This window comes from Mirounga angustirostris, unplaced genomic scaffold (genome assembly GCF_029215605.1).
Source record: "Mirounga angustirostris isolate CCGP_5_RB_7025 unplaced genomic scaffold, mMirAng1.0.hap1 SCAF_7, whole genome shotgun sequence".
NCBI classification, from domain to species: Eukaryota; Metazoa; Chordata; class Mammalia; order Carnivora; family Phocidae; genus Mirounga; species Mirounga angustirostris.
In genome coordinates, this window is record NW_026991715.1 from 29,372,436 (window position 1) to 29,395,321 (window position 22,886).

At 45.1% G+C, this 22,886-nt stretch overlaps 1 protein-coding gene across 1 annotated transcript in view; it reads left to right on the forward strand.

Moving 5' to 3' along the window:
* Positions 1-22,886, forward strand: part of CATSPER3 (cation channel sperm associated 3) — a 40,935-nt gene that overhangs the window by 12,113 nt on the left and 5,936 nt on the right. Inside the window, exons 3-7 of the mRNA XM_064595925.1 lie at positions 14,530-14,769; positions 19,575-19,757; positions 20,593-20,733; positions 21,078-21,197; positions 22,282-22,439. Of these exons, the coding sequence (XP_064451995.1) occupies positions 14,530-14,769; positions 19,575-19,757; positions 20,593-20,733; positions 21,078-21,197; positions 22,282-22,439 (842 nt within the window). The remainder of the gene's footprint in view (positions 1-14,529; positions 14,770-19,574; positions 19,758-20,592; positions 20,734-21,077; positions 21,198-22,281; positions 22,440-22,886) is intronic.

Below are 22,886 nucleotides of genomic sequence, written 5' to 3' on the forward strand. Positions count from 1 at the left end.
AAAGATTTTTAAATTAGAGCTTGTAAATATGTTCAAAGGACTCAAGAAAAATAATTCTATCTAAAGAACTAAAGGAAAGTATGAGAGGAATGTCTCACCAAATAGAGAATATGAATAAAGAGAGAAATTATTAAAAAGAGCAAAATAGAAATTCTTTAGTTGAGAAGTACAATAATTGAAATGAAAAATTCACTAGAGGAATTCAGTAGCAGATTTGAGCAAGTGGAGGAAGGAATTGAAAAACAGAAAGATAGGTCAATTGAGATTCTCCAGGGTGAGGAACAGAAAGAAAAATGAAGGAATAAAAGTGAGCAGAGACATGTGGAACACCATTAAATAAACAAGGTGTCCCAGGAGATGAGAGAAAGGGCAGAAAAAAAAATACAAAGGAATAATGGCCAAAAATTCCCCAAATTTGATGAAAAACAATCCACACATCTAAAAATATCAGCAGACTCTAAGAATAGACTCAGAAATTCATCTAGACACATCATAAAAAAACTGTTGAAAGAGAATTTGAGAGTACCAGTGGAGAAGTGATTCATCACATACAAAGGATCCTCAAAATTAATGCTGATTTATCACTGGAAACTACAGTGGCCAGAAGGCAGTGGGATATTGTATTCAAAGTGCTGAAAGGAAAAGACTGTCAGCCAAGAATTCTACATCCAGAAAACCCATCCTTCAAAAATAAAGATGAGTGATGTCAGTGAAAATGGTAAGAGTAGGTAGCTCTAAGGGTCCATCTGTCCATAGAAATACCTGAAAAGGGGCAAAAACTGTCAGAACTCTGGAAAACAGTCAAAGGTTTATAGTAAATGACTGAACAGTGAATCAAGAAAGCCAACTTTTTTCTATTTTTTAAAAAAGATTATTTTATTTTTTTAAAAAAGATTTTATTTATTTGTCAGAGAGAGAGAGAGTGCATGCATAAGCAGGGGGAGGGGCAGACGGAGAAGCAGGCTCTCCACTGAGCAGGGAGCCCGATGTGGGACTTGATCCCAGGACCCCAGGATCAAGACCTGAGCTGAAGGCATATGTTTAACTGACTGAGCCACCCAGACATCCCAAAGATTATTTATTTTAAAGAGAGAGTGTGAGCGAGTAGAGCGGGGAGGGGCAGAGGGAGAAGGAGAGAGAATCCGAAGCAGACTCCCTGCTGAGCTTGGAGCCCAACCTGGGGCTTGTCACAGGGCTCCATCTCATGACTGAGATCATGACCTGAGCTGAAACCAAGAGTTGGATGCTTAGCCAACTGCACCACCCAGGCGTCCCAAGAAAGAGTCAACCTTTAAAAGATAAGAAAACTTTGCAACATTTTAATTTGTCCCTGACCCACTCCCCTCCTCAGCATGGTGATTGCCCTCAAGATGGTAGCCTAAGTTCTCATTGTAGGACTCTGGTCTCTTTGGGTCCAGAAGCAGCAGAGTAGACCTTGTTTTTTTTGTTCATTTGTTTTTTGTTTTTTGTTTTTTCTGCAGACCTTGTTCTTAAAGAGTTGTGTTGTCTCTTTTGACCTTCAGGACTACCTGAAGGACTGATGCAAGGCTATTACCTTTGTTTTGCCTAACTGGGAACTTTCTCAGTGCGGAAAGGTAATTCTGTAGAGAGCATTTCTCAAAAGCAGTGAGCGGCAAATGAATAACCCACCGCCATCTGGGGCAAAACAACAACAACAACAAACCAGTTGATATAAACAAAGGACATGCTGAAAGCCTGAGAAGAAAATCCAGGAGAGTTTTTGGAAAATGAAGGCATTAACAAGTTCCCATATATATGGGAGAGTTTAGAGAGCCGTAAATGCCCAGGGCAGGACACCCTCTTAGAAGAGACCTGAGAAGACCCCAAGTTTTCACCTCTGGCTGATCTTTAGGCTCAGTGCAAGTAGGGAATGAAGGCTAAGGTAGAGTTATAAATGACTTGGCTAAGCATTAGAGGAGTCCCCCAACACAGAGCCATTCTGCAAAGACTATGAGGGTTTCTTTTTTCTTTCCCTCCCTCCCTCCCTTCCCCTTCCCTCTCTTTCTCTCTTGTTCCTTCCTCCCTTCCTTCTTTTCTTCTTTTTGCTTGAGGCATTTAAGAAGATCTCTCCTTAAGCACTAGCTAAAGGAAGACACTTCGAAGACCATACATGACAAAGAATACAGTTTAAAAAATATTTTAGGATTTTACTTTTAAGTAATCTCTACACTAAATGTGGGGCTTGAATCCACAACCCTGAGATCGAGAGTCACATGCTTTACCAGCTGAGCCACCGGGCTCCCTGCAAAGAGTACTGATTGATTGATTGATTGATTGATTGATTTAATTCACTTTAAAGATTTTATTTGTGAGAGAGAGAGAGAGATAGAGCACAAGCAGGGGTAGCGGCAGGCAGAGGGAGAAGCAGGTTCCCTGCTGAGCAAGGATCCCGATGCGGGGCTCAATCCCAGGACCCTGGGATCATGACCTGAGCCGAAGGCAGACGCTTAACTGACTTAACCACCCAGGTGTCCCAAGAATACAGTTTTAACAAAACTGTTTAGACAGGCCACTAAACAAACAACTACTACCCACAAAAAGTAACAAACTCTGAGGAAAGGGAAGAATCTGAATTTTTAGAATTACTACACTGTATTAGTGCCTGGGTGGCTCAGTTGGTTGGGCTTCTGCCTTTGGCTCAGGTCATGATCTTAGGGTTCTGGGATCAAGCCCCATGTGGGGCTCCCCCCTCAGCAGGGAGTCTGCTCCTCTCTCTCCCTCTGCCCTTCCCCCTGCTCATTCTCTCGCTCTCAAATAAATAAATAAAATCTTTTAAAAAAGAGTTATTACATCATAATATTTAAAATGTCTAGTTTCAGGGGCACCTGGGTGGCTCAGATGGTTAAGCATCTGCCTTTGGCTCAGGTCATGATCCCAGAGTCCTGGGATCGAGCCCTGCATTGGGCTCCCTGCTTGGTGGGGAGCCTGCTTCTGCCTCCCCCTCTGTTGTTCCCCTGCTTGTGTTCTCTTGCTCTCTGTGTCAAATAAATAAAATCTCTAAAAAAAAATAAATGTCTAGTTCTAAAAATTTAAGCATGCAAAAAAACCAAGTAGATATGGCTTTTATACAGAAGAATTGAATAGAAACTGTCCCTGAGGGGCGCCTGGGTGGCTCAGTCGTTAAGCAACTGCTTTCAGCTCAGGTCATGATCCCAGGGTCCTGGGATCGAGCCCCGCATCGGGCTCCTTGCTCAGCAGGGAGCCTGCTTCTCCCTCTCCCTCTGCCTGCCGCTCTACCTGCTTGTGCTCACTCTCTCTGTCAAATAAATAAAATAAATCTTTAAAAAAAAAAGAAAGAAAATGCTGAGAAAGCATAGACATTGGAATTACTAGACAAAGACTTTAGTGAGTCCACTGTATAAAATATTCTCAGGGAGCTAAAAGAAATCATGGCGAAGAGCTAAAGGTAACCAGGAGAACAATGTGTCAAGAATGAGAGAATATCAATAAAGAGATGGAAATTATAACCAACCAGAATCAAACAAATTCTGGAGCTGAAAAGTACAATAACTGAAAAATTCACTGGAGGGTTCAAGAGCAGATTTGAGCAGGTGGAAGAAATAATCAGTGAAATAGACAAATCTATTGGACTTAATCTGAGGAACAGAAAGAATAAAGAACGAAGATAAATGAACAGAGTTTAAGAGACCTGTGGGACACAATCAAACATATCAACATATACCTATTGGAAGTTCCAGAAGGAGAGGAGAGACAGGGAAAGAGGCAGAAAGAATATTTGAAAAAATAATAGCTAAAAATTTCCCAGATTTGATAAAGGATATACACATCCAAGAATCTCTGTAAACTCCAAGGACAAACACATAGAGATCTACACTGAGACACGTAACTGAGCTGTCAAAAGCCAAAGACAAAGAGAATCTTGAAAGCACCGAGACAGGAGAAACTTGTCACATACAAGGAATTCTTAGTAAGATTAGCAGCTGGTTTCTCCTCAGAAACTATGGAGGACAGAAGTAAGTGACAGAACATATTTCAAGTACTGAGAGAGAAATATTGTTGACCAAAAATTCTATATCCAGCAAAACTGTCTTTCAAAAAATGAAGGAGTGGGGCGCCTGGGTGGCTCAGCCAGTTAAGCGTCTGACTCTTGATTTCAGCTCAGGTCTTGATCTCAGGGTCATGAGTTCAAGCCCTACATTGGGCTCCATGCCCACCATGGAGCGTACTGGGAAAAAAAAGAAGGAGAAATTAAGACATTTCCAGATACACAAAAGCTGAAGGAGTTTACTGCTAGAAGCTCTACAAGAAATGCTGAAGATAGTCTTTTAGGTGGAAATGAAACTAGACAGTAACTTGAAGACACTGACAGAAGAAACTACATAGGTAAATATTTAAAAGGCCAGTATTATAGGGCGCCTGGGTGGCTCAGTTGGTTAAAAGGCCAGTATTATATTTTTGGTTTGTAACTGTAATACATATACATACACACACCATATATATATATTTATATATATAAACCACATATATATGCATATATATATGGTTTAAAATACAAATGCATAAAACAATAATTATAGTTAATGGGTGCACAATGTATAAAAATGTATTTTGTGACAACAAAAATGTAAGAGGTGGGGATGGAGCTCTAAGGAAACAGAATTATTATATACTATTGAAGCTAAGGTTGTATTAATTACAAATAGATTGTTACAAGTTTAAGAGCTTAATTGTAATCATGAGAGTAACCACCAAGAAAATAACAAAAAAGTATACAGAAGAAGAATGAGAAAGGAATCCAAGTGGTATACTACAAAAGAATCAAGCACAAAAGAAAGCTGTAATGGAGGAATTAAGGAACAAAAGAGATGTGACATATATACAACAAATCACAAAATGGCAGAGGTATTTCTTCTTTATCAGTAATTACTTTAAATGTAGAGGAATTGAGCTCTCTAACTAGGACAGAATGGGTTATTTTTTTAAAATCCAAATATATGTTGTCTACAAAAGATTTATTTGAGATCCAAAGATACAAACAGGTTGAAAGTAAAAGAATAGAGAAAGATATTCCATGCAACTAGGAATGAAAAGAGAGCTGGGTTGGCTATATGAATATCAGACAAAATAGATATTAAGGCAAAAACCGAGAGACAAGGGCATTGTATATTGACAAAAAGGTCAATTCACCAAGAAAATAGAATGATTTTTCTCAAATGTACATGGAGCATTCTCCAGGATAGACCATATGTTAGGCCATAAAACAAGATGCAATAAATTTAAAAACATTTAAATCATACAAAGTATTTTTCTGACAACAATGGAATGAAACTGGAAATGAGTAACAGCAGGAAAACTGGAAATTTTTCAGATATATGGGAACACTCTTAAATAACCAATAGGTCAAAGAAGAAATCACAGGGGAGATTAGAAAGTACTTTAAGGTAAATGAAAATGAACACACAACCTAACACATAAGGAATATAGTCAATAATACTGTAATAACTTTGTATGATGACAAATGGTAACTACACTTACTATGGTGAGCATTTCATAATGTATATAAATGTCAAATCACTGTTGTACACCTGAAACTAATATAATATTGTATGTCAATATACTTCAACTTAAACATAATAAAACAGGATGCAGCAAAAGCAGTGCTCAGAGGGAAATACATACCTGTAGATGCCTGCATTAGGAAAGAGAAAAGATCTTACATTAATAACCTAACTTTAGACCTTAAGGAACTAGAAAAAGAAGAGCAAACCAAACCAAAAGCTAGCAGAAAGAAGAAAATAAAAAAGATTAGAGTGAGATAAACATAATAGAGAAGAGACGAAATTAACAAATTCAAAATTTCATTTTTTGAAAAGATTGACAAAATCGACAACTTTAGATTGACTAAAGAAAATGAGAGAAGACTCTAATTACTAATAATAGAAATGACAGTTGGGACATTACTACTGACCTCATAGAAATAAAAAGGGTTATAGGAGAATACTATAAACAATTGGATGCCAACAAATTAGACAACCTAGATGAAATGGACAAATCCTAGAAACATACTAACTGCAAAACTGACTTAAGAAGAAAATAGAAAACTGACATTGGAACAGACCTATAATAAGTAAAGAGGTTAAATCGCTAATCAAAAATCTCCCAACAAAGAAATGCCCAGGAGCAGATGGCTTCACTAGTTAATTTTCTCCTGCATTCATTTATTTATTTATTTATTTATTTATTTATTTATTTATTTATTTATTTATTTATTTATTTGAGACAGAGAGACCACAGGCAGGAGGAAGGGCAGAGGGAGAGGGAGAAGCAGACTCCCTGCTGAGCAGGTAGTCCAACTCAGGGCTTGATCCCAGACCCCTGGAGTCATGACCTGAGCCAAAGGCAGATGGTTAACCGACTGAGCCACCCAGGCTTCCCTTTCCCCTGCATTTAAAGAAGAATGAATACTAATGCTTTTGAAACTTCCAAAAAATAGAAGAGGATAGAACACTTTTGAATTCATTACATCAGTCGAGCATTACCCTGATACCAAAGCCAAAGATATCACAAGGAAAGAAAACCATAGACAGATATTCCTTGTGAATACAGATGCAAAAATCCTCATGGAGATACTAACAAACTGAATCCAACAGCATACTTTAAAGGATTATACACCATGATCATGACACCATGATTCATTACTAGATTTATCCCTGGAATGCCTTCAACATATGAAAGTCAGTCAATGTAATACACCAGTAGAATGAAGGAAAGAAAATCCATGTTTGCATCAGTTCTTACTGAATAAGAATTTGACAAAATCCAATACCCTTTCATGATTTAAAAACAAACAACAAGCCAAACAAAACCTAACAAACTAGAAATAGAAGGGAAATTCCTTAACCTGATAATGGGTATTTATGAAAAAATCCAGTTAACATCATACTCAGGGGTGAAAGATTGGAAATCTTTCTAATCTAAATAAGATCAGAAAAACGACAAAGATGCCTGCTTTCTCCATTTTTAAAAATTATGCTGGAAGTCCTAGCCAAAGGAATTAAGAAAAAGTAATAAGATGTATTCAAATTGGAAAGGAAAAATTTTGATTATCTTTGTTTGCATGTGCCTTGATATTATGTATAGAGAATCCCAAAGAATACACACACCCCTATTAGGACTATTAAACTGAGCAAAGTTGTACGACACAGGTCAACAACAATAATCAGACATATTTCTATATATGAACAATGAACAATCTGAAAAAGAAATTAAGAAAATTCAACTTACAAAAGCATCCAAAATAATAAAATACCTAGGACTAGATTTCATCAAGGAGATGAGAGATGTGTGTCCTGAAAACTACAGAACATTGATGAAAGAAATAAGACCGACAATAATGGAAAGACATCCTGTATTCATGGATTAGAAGACTTGTTAAGACTTGTTACAGGGGTACCTTGCTGGCTCAGTTGGTTAAGCGACTGACTTTGGCTCAAGTTATGATATTGGGGTCCTGAGATTGGACCCTGAATGAGGCTTCTCACTCAGTGGGGAGTCTGCTTGTCCCTCTGCCCCTCCCCCTGCCTATACTCTCTCTCTCAAATGGGTAGATAAAAATCTTAAAAAAAAAAAAAACAAAGACTTGTTACAAAGACTACCCAGAGAGACCTACAAATTCAATGCAATCCCTATCAAAATTTCAAGACCCTTTTTTAAAAAAAGAAACTAAAAAGTAAATTCTCAAATTCATATGAATGTGCAAAGCTCCTTGAGTAGCCAAAACAATATTGCATATGAAGAACAGACTTGGAGGACTTGCACTTTCTGACTTCAAAACTTACTACAGAGATACTGTAATCAAAACAGTGTGGTACTGTCATAAGAATAGACATAGACGTATGGAATACAATTGAAATTCTAGGGATAAAACCAAATTAGGTATGGTTAATTGATTTTCGACAAGAATGCCAAGACCATTTAGTTGGGGCAGGAATAGTCTCTTCATCATATGGTTCTAGGACAACTTGATATCCACATGCAAAGAATAAACTTGGTCCCCTACCTTACACCATATTCAAAATTTAACTCAAAATGGGTCAACGTCCTAAATATAAAAGCTAGAATTCTTAGAAGAAACAGGGGTGAATGTTCATGACCTTGAATCTGGCAATAGATGCTTAGGTATGATGCCAAAAGCACATGCTTTTGTTAAAGGGAAAACAGATAAATTAGACCTCCTTAAATAAAAACATTTGTGAGTCTCAGGGAACTCTCAAGAGAGTGAATAGATAAGCCACAGAAAGGGAGAAAATATTTGCACATCATGAATCTGATAAATGGTTAACATGCAGATTAAAGAGCTCCCACACTCAACAGTAATAACATCAACAACAAAATAAACAACCCAATTTAAAAATATCCAAAGGACTTGAGTAGACATTTCTCTAAGGAAGATATACAAATGACCAATAAGCACATTAAAAGATGTTCAAAATCACTAGTCATTAGAATGGGAAATGTAAATCAAAATCATAATAAGATACAACTCCACACCCTAGTTATTACAGCTGTTATAAAATCAGAAACTGTGAAATGGAAAAGAACAAGTGTTGGTGATGTGGACATGAAGAAGTTAGAACCCTTGTGCATTGCTGGTGTGAATGTAAAATCATGTAGCTGCTCTAGAAAACATCTCAAAAAGTTAAACATAGAATTGCCATACGATCCAGCAATTCCACTTCCAAGTATATACGCAAAAGAATCGGAAACAGGGACTCAGATTCTTGTACACCAGTGTTCATGGCACCATTGTTCACAGTAGCCAAAAGGTGGAAGCAAATCACATGTTCATTGGCTGATGAATGGACAAAGAAAATGTGTCTATACATAAAATGGAATATTATTCAGCCTTAAAAAAGAATGAAATTGTGATACATGCTACAGTGTGGATAAACCTTGAATGCATTATGCTAAGTGAAATAAAACAGGTGTAAAAGGGCAAACATTGTATGGTTTCATCTATACGAAGTACCTAGAACAGGAAAATTCTGACAGAAAATAGAATGGAGTTTCCTGGGGGGCTGGGGGAGAGGGGAATGTGAAATTACTGTTTATTGGTACAGAGTTTCTCCTTGGGAGGATGAAATAGTTCTGGAAACAGATGGTGGTGATGGTTGCACAATATTGTGAATGCACTTAATTCCACTGAATTGATTGTATACCTAAAAATGGTTAAATATGGTAATTTTCATGTTATGTATATATTTTATCATAATCAAGAACAAAGATTATGAATATTCAAAACTAACCCCCTTTTCATTGAATTTTCCATTTTAAAATGATGAATTTTATGGTACATGAATTATACCTCAATTTTAAAAAATTTATGAGCTGACCTTTTGGAAAAGAGCAACAGAATAAGATCAAAAAGAAGGAAAAAGGAAGGAAAAGTAGAAGAAAAAAAGGAAAGTAGAAAAAAGGAAATAATAAAGAGCAAAAATTAATGAAATAGAAAGCAAAGATTCAATGGAAAGTATCAACAAAGCCAAAGTTAGACCTTAGAAAACAATTTAAAATAACTTTGTTCATGAGACAAGACAAATGGAAACCCTGAATCATGTTAGGGGTTTTTTTTGTTTAAGATTTTTTATTTATTCATTTGAGAGAGAGAGAAGGCAAGAGTATAAGCAGGGGGGAGCGGCAGAGGGAGAAGCAGGCTCCTCGCTGTGCACGGAGCCCTATGTGGGGCTCAATCCCAGGACCCCGCGATCATGACCTGAGCCAAAGGCAGATGCCTGATTGATGGAGTAACCCATGTGCCCCTTATATTAGGGATTTAAAAGGAAAATTACAGATACAGTAGATATCAGTAATCTAATAATTTTATGCCAATGAATTTGAAAACCTAGCTGAAATAAGATATTCTAGAAAAAATTTATAAAACTGATTTTCAATAAAAAAGCAAAAACCTGAAATAATCTTTATATGTCTTTATATTTCTTTTAATAGCTACAAAGCATTGAATTAGTAGTTAAAACTTTATCCCTGAAACCTACACACTAACCTGGACTAGATGGTTTTACATTCATGGAAATACAATTCCAAACATATAAAATGCTTGCAGTGATTAGATAAATGAGTATATTTGCCCTGCCCACAGACTGTTCATCTTGTGAGGCTAGTAAAACCATCATGCCAAACTAGGCAAGGATAGTATGAGAAAGAAAAATTATACCCAATTATATGAACATTAACACAAAAATCCCAAACAGAACATTAGGAAACTGAATTAGAAAATGGATGAAAAAGAGTATATATCATTGCCAAATTTTTTTTTTTCAGGAATTCAAGTATTAGAAAAACCTACGTATTTTATTAGCCAGCTTAAAACATTAAAGGAGAAAACAACCCCATAAGATAATTTCAAGAGAAGCAGAAAAAGTTTATCATAAATATCCTTCAATATAAAAACTTAGCGGGGCACCTGGGTGGCTCAGTTGGTTAAGGATCTGCCTTTGGCTCAGGTCATGATCTCAGGTCCTGGGATTGAGCCCCATGTCAGGCTCCCTGCTCAGCGGGGAGTCTGCGTCTTCCTCTCCCTCTTCCCCCGTTCGTGCTCTCTTTCTAATAAATAAATTTTTTAAAAATCTAAAAAAAAAAAAAGAGATAAAAGCTTAGCAAACTAGGAATAGAAAGGACTTATTTTTAACCCAATTAAGGGTACCTATGTAAAACTTGTATCAAAGTTCACACACAGTGATGAAACTTTAGCAGTATTCTCTTTCAAGGTTTAGAAAAATACTGTCATTTCTGCATAGAACTCCCAAAAGAATCTGGAAAAAATTGTTAATTAATAAAGTTAATACTAATTAATAAAGCTAATAATTATAAAGTCCAGCAAATTTGCTGGATATATGATTAATAAATAAAATTAATTACATTTAATATATCAGCTATAAAACAGCACTTCTAATAACAAAATATGAAAAGTACTTAGACAAAAGATTTAATAAAATCTAATAAATCTCATAAAAGGTGTGTGATTTTTAAAAAATTTTATTTGAGAAAAAGAGAGCAAGAGCACAAGAGGGGGGAAGGACAGAGGGAGAAGCAGGTACCCTGCTGAGCAGGGAGCTCAGCATGGGACTTGATCCTAGGACCCCAGGATCATGACCCAAGCTAAAGGCAGACACTTTTTTTTTTTTTAAAGATTTTATTTATTTGACAGAGAGAGAGACAGCGAGAGAGGGAACACAAGCAGGGGGAGTGGGAGAGGGAGAAGCAGGCTTCCTACTGAGCAGGAAGCCCGATGCGGGGCTCGAAACCAGGACCCCGGGATCATGACCTGAACTGAAGGCAGACGCTTAATGACTGAGCCACCCAGGCACCCCTAAAGGCAGACACTTAACCAACTGAGCCACCCAGGTGCCCCAGATTTGTGTGATCTTTAAGGAGAAAACAATTCAAATATATGAAGGTTGTTTAAAGAAAACAAAGAAATGGAAAGATCTATCAGACCATGGATAGAAAGGCTCAGTTTCTTAGAGGTGCAGTCTCCCCAAAGTAGTCCATAAAATCAATGCAATTCCAATAAGAAATAAAGGCAGAGTGTTTTTTATGGGTTGCCAAAAGCTGATGCTAAAATTAAGAGAACAAAATGAAAGAGTAAAAGCAAACAAGATGACTTTGAAAGTTAAAAGGGGAGAGAAGGCTAGACTTACCAGATAACCAGACTTTGTGTAGAGCTTTCGCAATGAAGGCAGGGCGAGGAGGCAGTAGACAGAGAGGCCAGTGCAACAGGGAAGAGTGCTGGGAAACAGACCCTGGTCCATACAGAGACAGCGTACCTGTCAGGGGGCGCTGTGGGCGAGTAGCCAAGGGGTGCCTTCTGCAGGAAATAGTACTGGGACCCTTGGTTGTGCATATGGAGAAAGCGTGTCACTGGAACTTGGCCTCACAGCAGACACAACTGGGTTAAAGACCCGACGTGGAAGTGACACTTCAAAATGTTTAGAAGAAAATACAGAATACTTGTATGATCTCAGGAGGGGAAGGTTTCTTAAAATACGAAATATATGTCGTGAAAAAATGGTTTGGTTCATTTGATTCCATTAAGATTTTAAACTTCTGTTCATCAAAAGATCATTGAAAAGGTGAAAACGTAAGTCAGCATCAGAGAAGGTATTTGTAACACATATAACAGGTAAAGAATCAGGATTCAAAATATCTGAAAAATTGATTGTTGTGCAGGCCAATAAGAAAAAAAATCCAGCAGAGAATTTGGCCAAAGATAAGAAACAGGCAGTTTACAATTTAAACATATAAAAAGATGTCCAGCTTCATTAATTAGGGAAATGACAAATAAAATAAAAAGTAAGATACCATTGCATATTCATCAGACTGACAAAAATGGAGAAGTTCAACAGAGGGAATTGTTGGTAAGCTCTTAAAGCAGTAGAAACATTGTGGTATTAAATTGGTACAATAGCTTCAGAAAACACATCTCACTATCCAGTGAAGTTGAAGGTGCTCATATCCTACAACTCGCTAATTCCACTTCTAGGTCTGTAACCGAGGGAAGTTTTACACATGGATATGATAAACTGTACACCAATTACTCACCCTTTTTGTCCTGTTATGCTGTTTGTAATAGTAAAAATTACCAACAAGCCAAATATCACCCAATGGGTAACTAGATAAATGAATTACACTATTTTCATGAGTGGTATTGCTACATAGTAGTAAAACTATAAACTAGGTTTACACATATCAACATTGATGAATCTCATAGTTTTATTTATTTTTAGAGGTATTTATCCATTTAGGGGTGCCTGGGTGGCTCAGTTGGTTAAGCATCTGCCTCCAGCTCAGGTCATGATCTGGGGTTCCTGGGATTGAGCCCAGCATAGGGCTCCCTGCTCAGCGGGAAGCCTGCTTCTCCCTTCCCCCCGCACCCCCCCCCCCCGCACCCCGCTCGTGCTCGCTCTCTTTCTTTCTCTCTCTCCTCTTCCCTTTGACTCCACACCATCCCCCAGTCCAGTCCGGTCTAAATCTCCCCTCTTGCTGGGTGACTGTGAGAAATCATTCTCCTGCTATCTGTCTCTTCCTCCCTAAGCCACCCCCCACTCGCCCTTCTTGCCAGCTCCCCGCCAGTCTCTTTTCCATCGAGATCTCTTAAAAATGTAAGTTAGCTCATATCTCTCCCTTGCTCAGAATCCTCCAAGGTGGAGGTTCAAATCCAAAGCTCTCACCAGGTCTTCCTACGTGGCCTGCCCCTCCAGCAGCATCTCCTGCTCTGCTTGCCCCTTTCTGTTCTAGCCATGCTGACTTTGCTGTTCTTTGAACAAACCGTTTCTCACCTGAACGCCCTAGTACTTGCCATTGGGGAACTTTGTCCCAGTTTTTATTATGGCTCCATTCCAAGGCCTCTACTCACCGCCTTTTCTTTCTTTCTTTTTTTTTTTTTTAAAGATTTTATTTATTTATTTGATGGAGAGAGACACAGCGAGAGAGGGAACAGAAGCAGGGGGAGTGGGAGAGGGAGAAGCAGGCTTCCTGTGGAGCAGGGAGCCCAATGTGGGGCTCGATCCCAGGACTCTGGGATCATGACCTGAGCCGGAGGCAGACGCTTCACCGACTGAGCCACCCAGGCGCCCCCACCGCCTTTTCTAAAATAGCTGCCACGACTCTCCCTCCCCGACCTGACCAGTCCTTCTATCTCCTTTGGCTGTCTCTTCTACTCCCCTTCCTTCCTACCCGGTATTATATTATCTGTTATTTGTTTGAGCCTTCACTTCTGTCTCCCCCTACTAGATCATATGCTTCCTGGGGGCTGAACATTTTCTGTCTTATTCATTGTTATGTTTTCCCTACAACAGTTCTTGCTTGGCTCATGGGGCTGCTTAATCAAAGCTGCTTCAGTGAATGAATGCACTGATAACGAAGAGAAAGTTTTATCACTTAAGAAGTACCTTTTGGTAAAATCAAAGCCACTGGAGTTGTAGATGCATGAGAAGAATTTGAGTAAGATTATTTCATAAAGTATAGAAGTAGGAAAAAAGCAGACTGTTCCTCAGAAACAGTTAACTGATTTTCAGTGTGTGTGATGAATGGATGAATATTAGTAGATATTTCAGTATTTCATCTCTGCTCCAAAAAGTTTGGATATTCAGGTTGGCCAGAAAACTCCTGGGATCTTCTCTTTGGGAAAGATTATTTTTAGGTTACCTGAGGTGTTCAGTTGACTTAGACCGGGGTCTAGATGGCCATTCTGTCTTCCAGTCAGTCCGTCATTCTCAAGCACCCTGGGTGTGACCTAGCCCCAGGCTTAGGGCTGCAGGGAGGGAAGATGCAGAAGGGGAAGAGAATCAGACACACTGTGTGTCCGCTGGGTGCCTGTGACCCTGCCCGGGTTTCTCTCTCACGTGGGTGACTGGGGAGTGCCCTCCCCCTGAGATGCACACAGCCGATCTGGTGCCTCAGGCAGGGAGAGGGCAGAATGATGGGGTTCTGCAGCTTGGCCTGACCCTCTGACCCTCGGCTCCCCCGCAGGTCTCTGAGCTGGTCTTTGTGTCCATCTATAGCTCCGAGTTCTGCATGAAGCTCTACGTGGACCCCATCAACTACTGGAAGGATGGCTACAACCTGCTGGATGTAATCATTATCATCACTATCTTCATCCCCTACAGTCTCCGCAGATTCAAGGGCAAGCACTACCCCTACCTCAACATTGCTGATGGCATGCAGTCCCTGCGTATCCTCAAGCTTATCACTTATAGCCGTGGCATCCGGGTGAGTGGCCTGGGGGTGCCGTGCTCTGGGAGTGCAGGGGCCTGTGTGCCCACCAGCCCCTGAGGAAATCATCATTCTACCACCACCATCCAGTTATTGAATCCTACTGTATGGCAGGTTGATCTTTACCAATGTTACCTCATTTCATCTTAAAACAATTGAGGAAGGGTATCATTGGCTCTATTTTACAGATGAAGAAACTGAGACCCATGGTTACTCAGCAGTTAGATGCCACCCTGAGATCTGAAAGGTGTGGCTGACTCCAGGGGCCATGCAAACGTTTCCTCTCTCCCATACTACCAAAGGGACTGACTTTCTTATGGTACTACAGTCCCAGGAGTCTCTAGCTCCTTGGTGGTGCTGGCCTCTCAATTTCAATTATATGCTTTCCCCGTACAGCTAAAAATCTGCTGCTTCTCTTGATGGGACTGGTCTCGTTACTTTGTTCAGGCAGCTCTAGGAATGGTGCTCCTGCTGAGAGGTCATGGGGTGACCAGTCTTTCTTTGGCTCAGGAGGTTTCAGAAAACTCCTCATAGCAGACCCAACCTGCCCTGAAGCATCCGTCCTGGGCACAGTATGTTTGCTCTGGCTCTGTGCCCCATGTCCATGCTTCTCCAGGAAGGGGATGCCTTGGACCCATTTGACCAGCTCGGGTGTGTGTCAGCCTGTTTTGCTGAGAGATTGCCCCTAGCCCAGCCTGGACGTCTGTCTGGGACCTCGGCCCTACACTTAGCAGCCCCAGGCCTGGGGGACGAGATGAGGACAATGTTGAAGAGTTCCCCCTGCCACAGACCCCTGTTCATTCATTGCATGCTCTCATGTAGTCACATGCCTGTGGGTCCCCTCCCAGACAGTGGAGGCCAGGCCTCCTGTCCTTCCCTTAGTGGTGCGGCTCCTGGAAAGAGGTGGCCATAACTCCTACTCCTCACTTCCTTACCTGTCATTTGTGCCCTGGCTTCTTCCCTCCAAAGGAACTAGCCTCTCTGAGGTAGTCAACAACCTCCTTGTCACCAAGTCCATCGGCCAATTCCATTGGCACCCCGTCACTGCCTTCTCTTAGGGTTCCTCCAGCCTCTTGAGCTCGATGTCTTGGGTGCGTGCTGTTTTCTCAAGACTATACCCCAAGTTCTCTTCACCCGCCCCACCCTGCATATCCTCTTTGGGTGATCTTTTCCACGTTTCAGGGGTCTTCACCTTGCCCACGCTTCTCTCTGACTCCAGACGCACGGCCTCTCATGTGCTCCTCAAACCCATCCCGTCTGAGCTGGAAGTCATCACTCTCCCCCACCCTCGCCTCCCCAGACCCCGGCCCCTCCTCCTGTGTTGTGTCTTTTTGTGAAGGCTGCACCCCACCCCCATTCAACAGCCAGGTCATAAATTTGAGCGTCAGCATTGACGCCTCTGTCTTAAAGTCCTGGTGTGTGGCCTCCTATGTAGTTAGTGACCCGTCCTCATCTTTTCTCCATCAGCACTCACCTTCATCAGGATTCCCGCACTGGCTTCCCACACTCCTGAGAGGGCCCTGGGGCAGGAATGCCCCTGCAGCTGGGGAGAATCTTTAAAGGGTACATCAACTCGTGGCAGCCTTCCTTTCAAACCTGAGAGTGGCTCCCCTTGTTTGTGGCTAGAGATAGACCCTATAATGTGTCCTAGAAGCGGGGGAAGGGAGCGTCAGAGGTGCCAGACATTGGAGTCCATGGCAGGTAGGGATGGTGGCAAGGTGGGTGGACAGGAAAGAGGACTGGAGGTCCTTGGGAAGTGGATGCTGGGTGATGAGGACCTCAGACTGAGACAACAGTCAGACAGTTGGAAGTATAGGCTGCTTTTTGCAGGTGTTGGGCACCAAAGGAGCAGGAGCTGAAAGCAGTGCAAGGGTCACTGGGGATGAGGGAGTCAAGGGACAAAGAGGCCTGGGGGATGGTTGATATTCCATAGGGGTGCTGAAGGCCCCGAGGACGATAGCAGCATGGCGTGGAGCCTGGAGGCAGAGATCCCAAGACACGAGGGGGTGTGGTTAGCTAGAAGGCTGGCTCTTTCTGGAAGGAGGGGCTTTGCCCATGGAGGTAGCATTTCTGAGGGTGAGGCAGGGGTGGCCTCCTCAATCAGGCCAGTGGGGACTAGGCAGCCTCCCTTGAGCTGGCTACTGAGGAGTGATGTCCTGCCGAGGAGCGGGTTTTCAGGTGAGGCCAGGAAAGAGGTCACCATGGAACGAAGGTGGCAGAGACCTCCAGGAGGCATGTGAGGAAGGAGGATGATGGCTGTGGGCTGAGGGAAAGGAAGCCCAGGGCTTCATGGGGAGGAGGGAGCCATATGGGACTGGGGTCTGGGGGAGGGCCAGTGACCGAGCCTGGCACCTTGTCAAGCTGAGGGCACGAGCTGTCTGCCGAGTACATCGTCTTGGCTCTGTCGTGGCAGCCTGGTCTGAAAGAGCCTGAGGTTTAGGGCCTGGCAGGGACACCCCATCTTTCCAGGGCAGCGATCTAGTGATGAGAAGACAGCCCTCCCTGCTGGCCAAGGTCTGTCCCAGGGCTCAGCCTGGCTTGCTTGGTGACTGCAGACCTTTGTTCAGCCTTTGGTTCTTGTAGACATGAACAGAGACCCATGGACATGCAGACAGAATATTCACACAGACATCCATGGCCCATGTTTGACCTCAGGGGTTTCTGTCATTCAGCAGAGCCTTGCATCCCAAAGTTGTTCCCTGGGGACGACCAGGCCACTTGGCTGTGGCTCACCTATGGCCTTCGGGATATCATAGGACCCCAGATCCCTAGGGGCAGAGAAGTGACTCTAGATCACACAGCCTCTGTACATTGGCCAGGTGGGGCTGGAGGTGCCAGAGGTGGGACCCGTACCTCTGCTAATTTATATTCACTGAAATCATAGCCTCAGAGCCCACAGAGCTGGCACTCTGGCACATTCCTGGGTCCTGTCCCCTGATGAATTAAAATGACACTCTCTGCCCCCACTCAGGGCAATAAACCTATACGGTGAGGGAATAGTTCCGTGTTGTTTTGCACACAGACAGGGTCTGTGGGCTGGGCAGCCGAGGGCCACACTGCCCCTGTTCCTCTGCATTTCAGCCCAAAGAACAACCTTCCGGTGCGGGACTCCTGCCCCTTGGAGCTCATCACCTTCCCTGCCCTGCCTCTAGCTCTTCCCCATAGCCTGAGTGCCTCGGGGCCAGGAGGACAGCTCCAGCTTGACCCAGAGCCCGGGAGAGCTGAACTAGGGGCGATGAATTGCTTCCCCAAAGAAAGAGTCTGGGAATTCAAAATCAGGCACCTTTGAAAGCCCCGGATTTCCTCGGGAAGGAGCTACCAGCCTGTGGGGTTTGGGGCAACCATCTGCTGGGATTGGATTTCCATACCTCCGGACTGCAGACTAACGGGGCCTGCCTGGACTCTGCTCCAAGAACATTGTCAAGGCCAGCCGTCAGGAGTCCCACGTGTCAGGGCTTCTGGAGAGCAGGACTTCTCCTCCACTGTTCTCCAGGCTGCTTGGCTTTGGCCTCAGGTCGCACTGGGCTTCGGGCTGGCCTAGAAGTGGGACCCCCAGCTTGAGAATGTCCTCCCCATTCTCCGATGCTCCGGGTTCTCCCGCTCGGGGCTGCCCCTTTCCTGCCTGCCTGGGCAGGCCTCTTCTGCGGACTGCGTCCCAGGGTAGTGTTTCTCATGAGTGCTTGCCTCTTCCCTCTCAGTCGTCTTGGGAAAGAAGTTCTGTCTCTGTCTCGCAGGGAGGGAGGCGGTTTTGTACATCTCACCTCTTCTGGAATGAATCCCCAAACCCTGATTCTCTTCCCCCAAGGAGAGGGACGCATTCCCCTCTGCCAGGAGCTGTCCAGCCAGTCCACGTGCAGCACCAGGGCTCTCTGCTGGTCTTTCCGCTTCCCAAGTCATCCCATACTGTCAGCGCTTCACTGTCCCAGGGCTCAGCTCTCTCCAGTATTTCTGTTCTAGTGTGAAGCCAATAAACAGTTTCTTGACCTGGAGAAGGGGGCCCTAGTGGGTGAAGTTGGTGGCACAAGGCAAAGGGCTCAGGAGTTGGTCCTAGCTCTGCCGCTATACTGGCCAAGACTTCTTGCTTTTCTGAGCCTCTGCTTCCTCATCTTGAAACGTGACAGATGATAATGCCCACCTGCTTTAAAATGATATCCGTGGCAGCATCTAGGTAGGTGACCGTGTCTTGAGCACCAAGTGCATGCAAGACTCTGGGGTGTGGAGAATGAACAATGAGGAGCCATACGCTGTGCTCCCCAGGAGTGGTCAACATAGTGGGAGGCCAGACAGATGCCCACTTCCTAGGGGATGACTGAGGTCATGGGATGGAGACCTACCTGTGGAACAGGACCCAGAAAGAATGGGAAGCCATGCTCCCCTCAGCTTTCATCATTCCCATACCCGGGGTAGCTCTGCTACTTCTCCTGGGCTTGGCAGAGCATGCAGAGCTGGCCCTCAGCTGAGAGGTAAGAGCAGACACCTTGGGATGACCCAGAGGCAGGCCCGGGCTCAAGTGGAGTGGCTAGTGGTGCTGCTGGGGAGACACCCAGGCCTGAGGACCATCTGCCCATGGCTGACTGATGGTGGGGCCAGGCACTGCTCAACCACTATTGTGTTGGTCCAGCCCTCAGTCTGGGCACAGTTCCCATCCATCCATCCATCCATCCATCCATCCATCCATCCAACCCTTTATGGGGCCTGGCACTGGTTGCTGGGGCCAGCTGGGGTGTGGGCAGACTGGACCTGTCCGCTGAGCCCCACTCAGCCTGGCAGCCTGGCCTAGCCCCAGTGCTTCTGCCTTGTAGACACTCATCACTGCCGTGGGGCAGACAGCCTACATCGTGGCCTCCGTGCTCTTCCTGCTCTTCGTCCTCATGTTCATCTTCGCTATCTTGGGCTTCTGCCTGTTTGGACTTCCAGACAGGGGTGATCAGAATAACTGGGGGAACCTGGCTGTGGCCTTCTTCACCCTCTTCAGCTTGGCCACGGTACTGTGTTTGGGAACAAGGGTGGGGGCAGGGGCCTTAAGAAGGGAATGCTAGGGGTGCCTGGGGGGCTCAATTGGTTAAGTGACTGCCTTCGGCTCAGGTCATGATCCCAGGGTCCCGGGATTCGGCCCCACGTCAGGCTCTCTGCTCCGTGGGAAGCCTGCTTCTCCCTCTCCCTCTGCTGCTCCCCCTGCTTGTGCTCTCTCTCTCTGTCAAATAAATAAAAAAAATCTTTAAAAAAAGAAGAAGAAGGGAGTGCCAGTTGGTGTGGCTGTGTGGACAGGCTGGGCCTTACATGGGGTCTTCCTCATGTTCAGGTACTTAGCTGGGCTGGGGAAGCTAAAGGCTGGCCTCCCAGGACTAAGCCAGGGCCCTGGCCAGGGTTCCATTCCTCTCTCTGATCTTGTGACTCCTTAGAGCATTCCCATTTGTCCCACAGGGCTGTAAAACTTTCAAAGAGTTCTCAAAAGATAACTCATTTGGATCAAGTTTACTTTAGAAATGAAACCCATGTCACATAGGCTTTCTGGGACTAGGCTGAAGTTGCCTGCAAAGCCCAAGTCCAGAAAGAGAGACTCTGGGGTCTTTCTAAAGGAGAGTCTTGCAGAGGAAGGATGGGAGGGTGGGCTTTTGGAGAAGAGCCCCCAGGGCACCTTGGCCAGTAGTATCTGTACCCCATGGAGCCTTGCGTCCCCAGCCGCATGCATGGGCTGGAGTCATTGGAAGGGGGCGGTGGTGAGGGGCTGCTGTAAGGCAGAGCCAGCTGCGTCCTCAGGGGGGCTGGGGCTGCCCCGCGGGGCCTTGGCACCCGGCACACCCTGCCGTGCCCACGCAGGTCGATGGCTGGACAGACCTGCAACAGCAGCTGGATAGTCGCAACTTGGCTCTCAGCCGGACGTTCACCATCATCTTCATCTTGCTTGCCTCCTTCGTCTTCCTCAGTATGTTCGTGGGTGTGATGATCATTCACACTGAGGTGAGGCTGCACTTGTAAGGACGGGGGGGTCGGCTTGGATGTGGCAGGCGGAGCCGTAGGCCCAGTCTCCAGGGAGGCGAGGAGGTGGCTCCGTGGGCCCTCCCTTGCCCAGCCCCGCTCTTCTCCCTGGGCCAGGGCATTTCCCTGCCTCGTGATGGCGGTCAGCAAGAAGGGGGGCTTGCGGGGTCCCTGCAGCTGCAGAGGGCAGCTTGAGTTGGGGGCCGGCCCTGCATGGAGGGGGCTCCTCCTGCTGAGGAGCAATGCAAGGCTAGGGAAGAAGGCAGATGGGGGGGGGTGGTATGCCGTGAGAGCCTGCAGCTTACCTCCGTCTTCCCCCTCTCTAGGACTCCATCAAAAAGTTTGAGCGGGAGCTGTTGGCGGAGCGGCACATGACGCTCATGGAGGAGAAGCAGGTGATTCTAAAGCGGCAGCAGGAAGAGGTCAGCAAGCTGATGCAGATGCAGGTGGGCCATCTCCCGGCAGGTGGGGAAACAGGCCCATGGACAAAGAGGGCCTTGGGGCCAGTGTGGACGGTAGGTGGTGTCAGCCATCTCTGGTCTCAGGTAAGGCAGGTTCTGATGCCCTGGGTTTTCCACAGTTGGGCTTTATTCTCTACATTTTTGTATATGTCTGGACCTCTGAGAGAGTTGAGTACTGTAGTTATAGTTTCTCCCTTCTTCCGGGGCACAACTCCACTGCCAGGCCTTCTGCCTGGAATGCTCTTAAAATCTTTTTTTTTTTTTTTAAAGATTTTATTTATTTATTTGAGAGAGAGAGAATGAGAGACAGAGAGCATGAGAAGGAGGAAGGTCAGAGGGAGAAGCAGACTCCCTGCCGAGCAGGGAGCCCGATGCGGGACTCGATCTCGGGACTCCAGGATCATGACCTGAGCCGAAGGCAGTCGCTTAACCAACTGAGCCACCCAGGCGCCCTGGAATGCTCTTGTTACTCATGCTCCCTGGTCGTCAGGCAGCCATAGGCCCTGTCCAGTGTGTGGGGTGAGGCCATGGAGGTCCTGACAGGTGCTACTCAACTCCGGTTTTTCTAAAGTGGAACGAGGATGAGCATAGCAGGCTGGAGATCTTCTGTCAAGCATGATACACCTGTGAAAGCCTGGGGGTGAGCCTTCTTTTTTCAGCCTAAGCTCTCCGAGCTCCTCAGGCTGGGTGCTGGGTGCTCTGCTGGGTCCTGAACCCCTGCCGCTCCTCCCCTCTGCAGCCAGTGCATCCCTCCTGAGCCCCTTCTCTGAGCTGGAGTCATCTACCTGTCTTGGCTGTGCCCGAGTTTGTGCAGGGCAGGGTGAGACCACGCCGAGCCACACACACTCAGGCTCTCACTGGTTCCTTTCTGGGTCACCTGTCCTCATGTCAGTGATGGTGGCTCACAAGGCTGCTGTGGTCAGGGGGGCCAAGGCTTGGAGGGAGTCGGGTGAACCTGTGATTCGGTGCAGGACTTACCCTGGGGCTGGGGTCAGGCCTTTGCCTGGGCCTCTCGTGAGGGGTTCCTGTGCCTTCCTCTTCACTGCCCTCTTTATGCTTCCCTCTCTAGAAAAATGCTGACTACAGAAGTTTCAGTGAGCTGGTAGAGAACTTCAAGAAGACCCTGCGGCACACTGACCCCATGGTCCTGGATGATTTTGGCACCAGCCTGCCCTTCATCGATGTCTATTTGTCCACTCTGGACAACCAGGACACTACGATCTACAAGTCAGTACCCACCCCGCTGCCCCTGGCCCTGGAGACCAGGCCTTTCCTGGTCCCTAGGCTTCCTTCAGGGTGGGGCCATGGCAGGTGCCATGGGAAAGCAGGGGGACGGTGGCCTGTTTGCAAGTGGCTGAAGTGAGGCCCTTCCTGGGCGTGCAGGACTCCCTGTGTGCACGGGGGCTGCATTGCCGTGTGGACAGGCCTGTTGCTCAGGGACCTCTGCTCCCCTGGGCCTCCCTGACCTGCTCTCACTGGCCTTGAAGTGCTGGGTTGGACTCTTCGGGCCCCTCCTCACTACTCACTTTTCAGAAGTCGGACGAAAGAGCACTGATTGGCAAGGCAGGAGCTGAGGCTCCTGGCCTTGTTCTGCTACGACCTTCCTTTGTGACTCTGGGGAGGCCCCTGCCCCCTTTCCACCTGTCACCTGAGGGCTGATGCTCCAAACGCAGT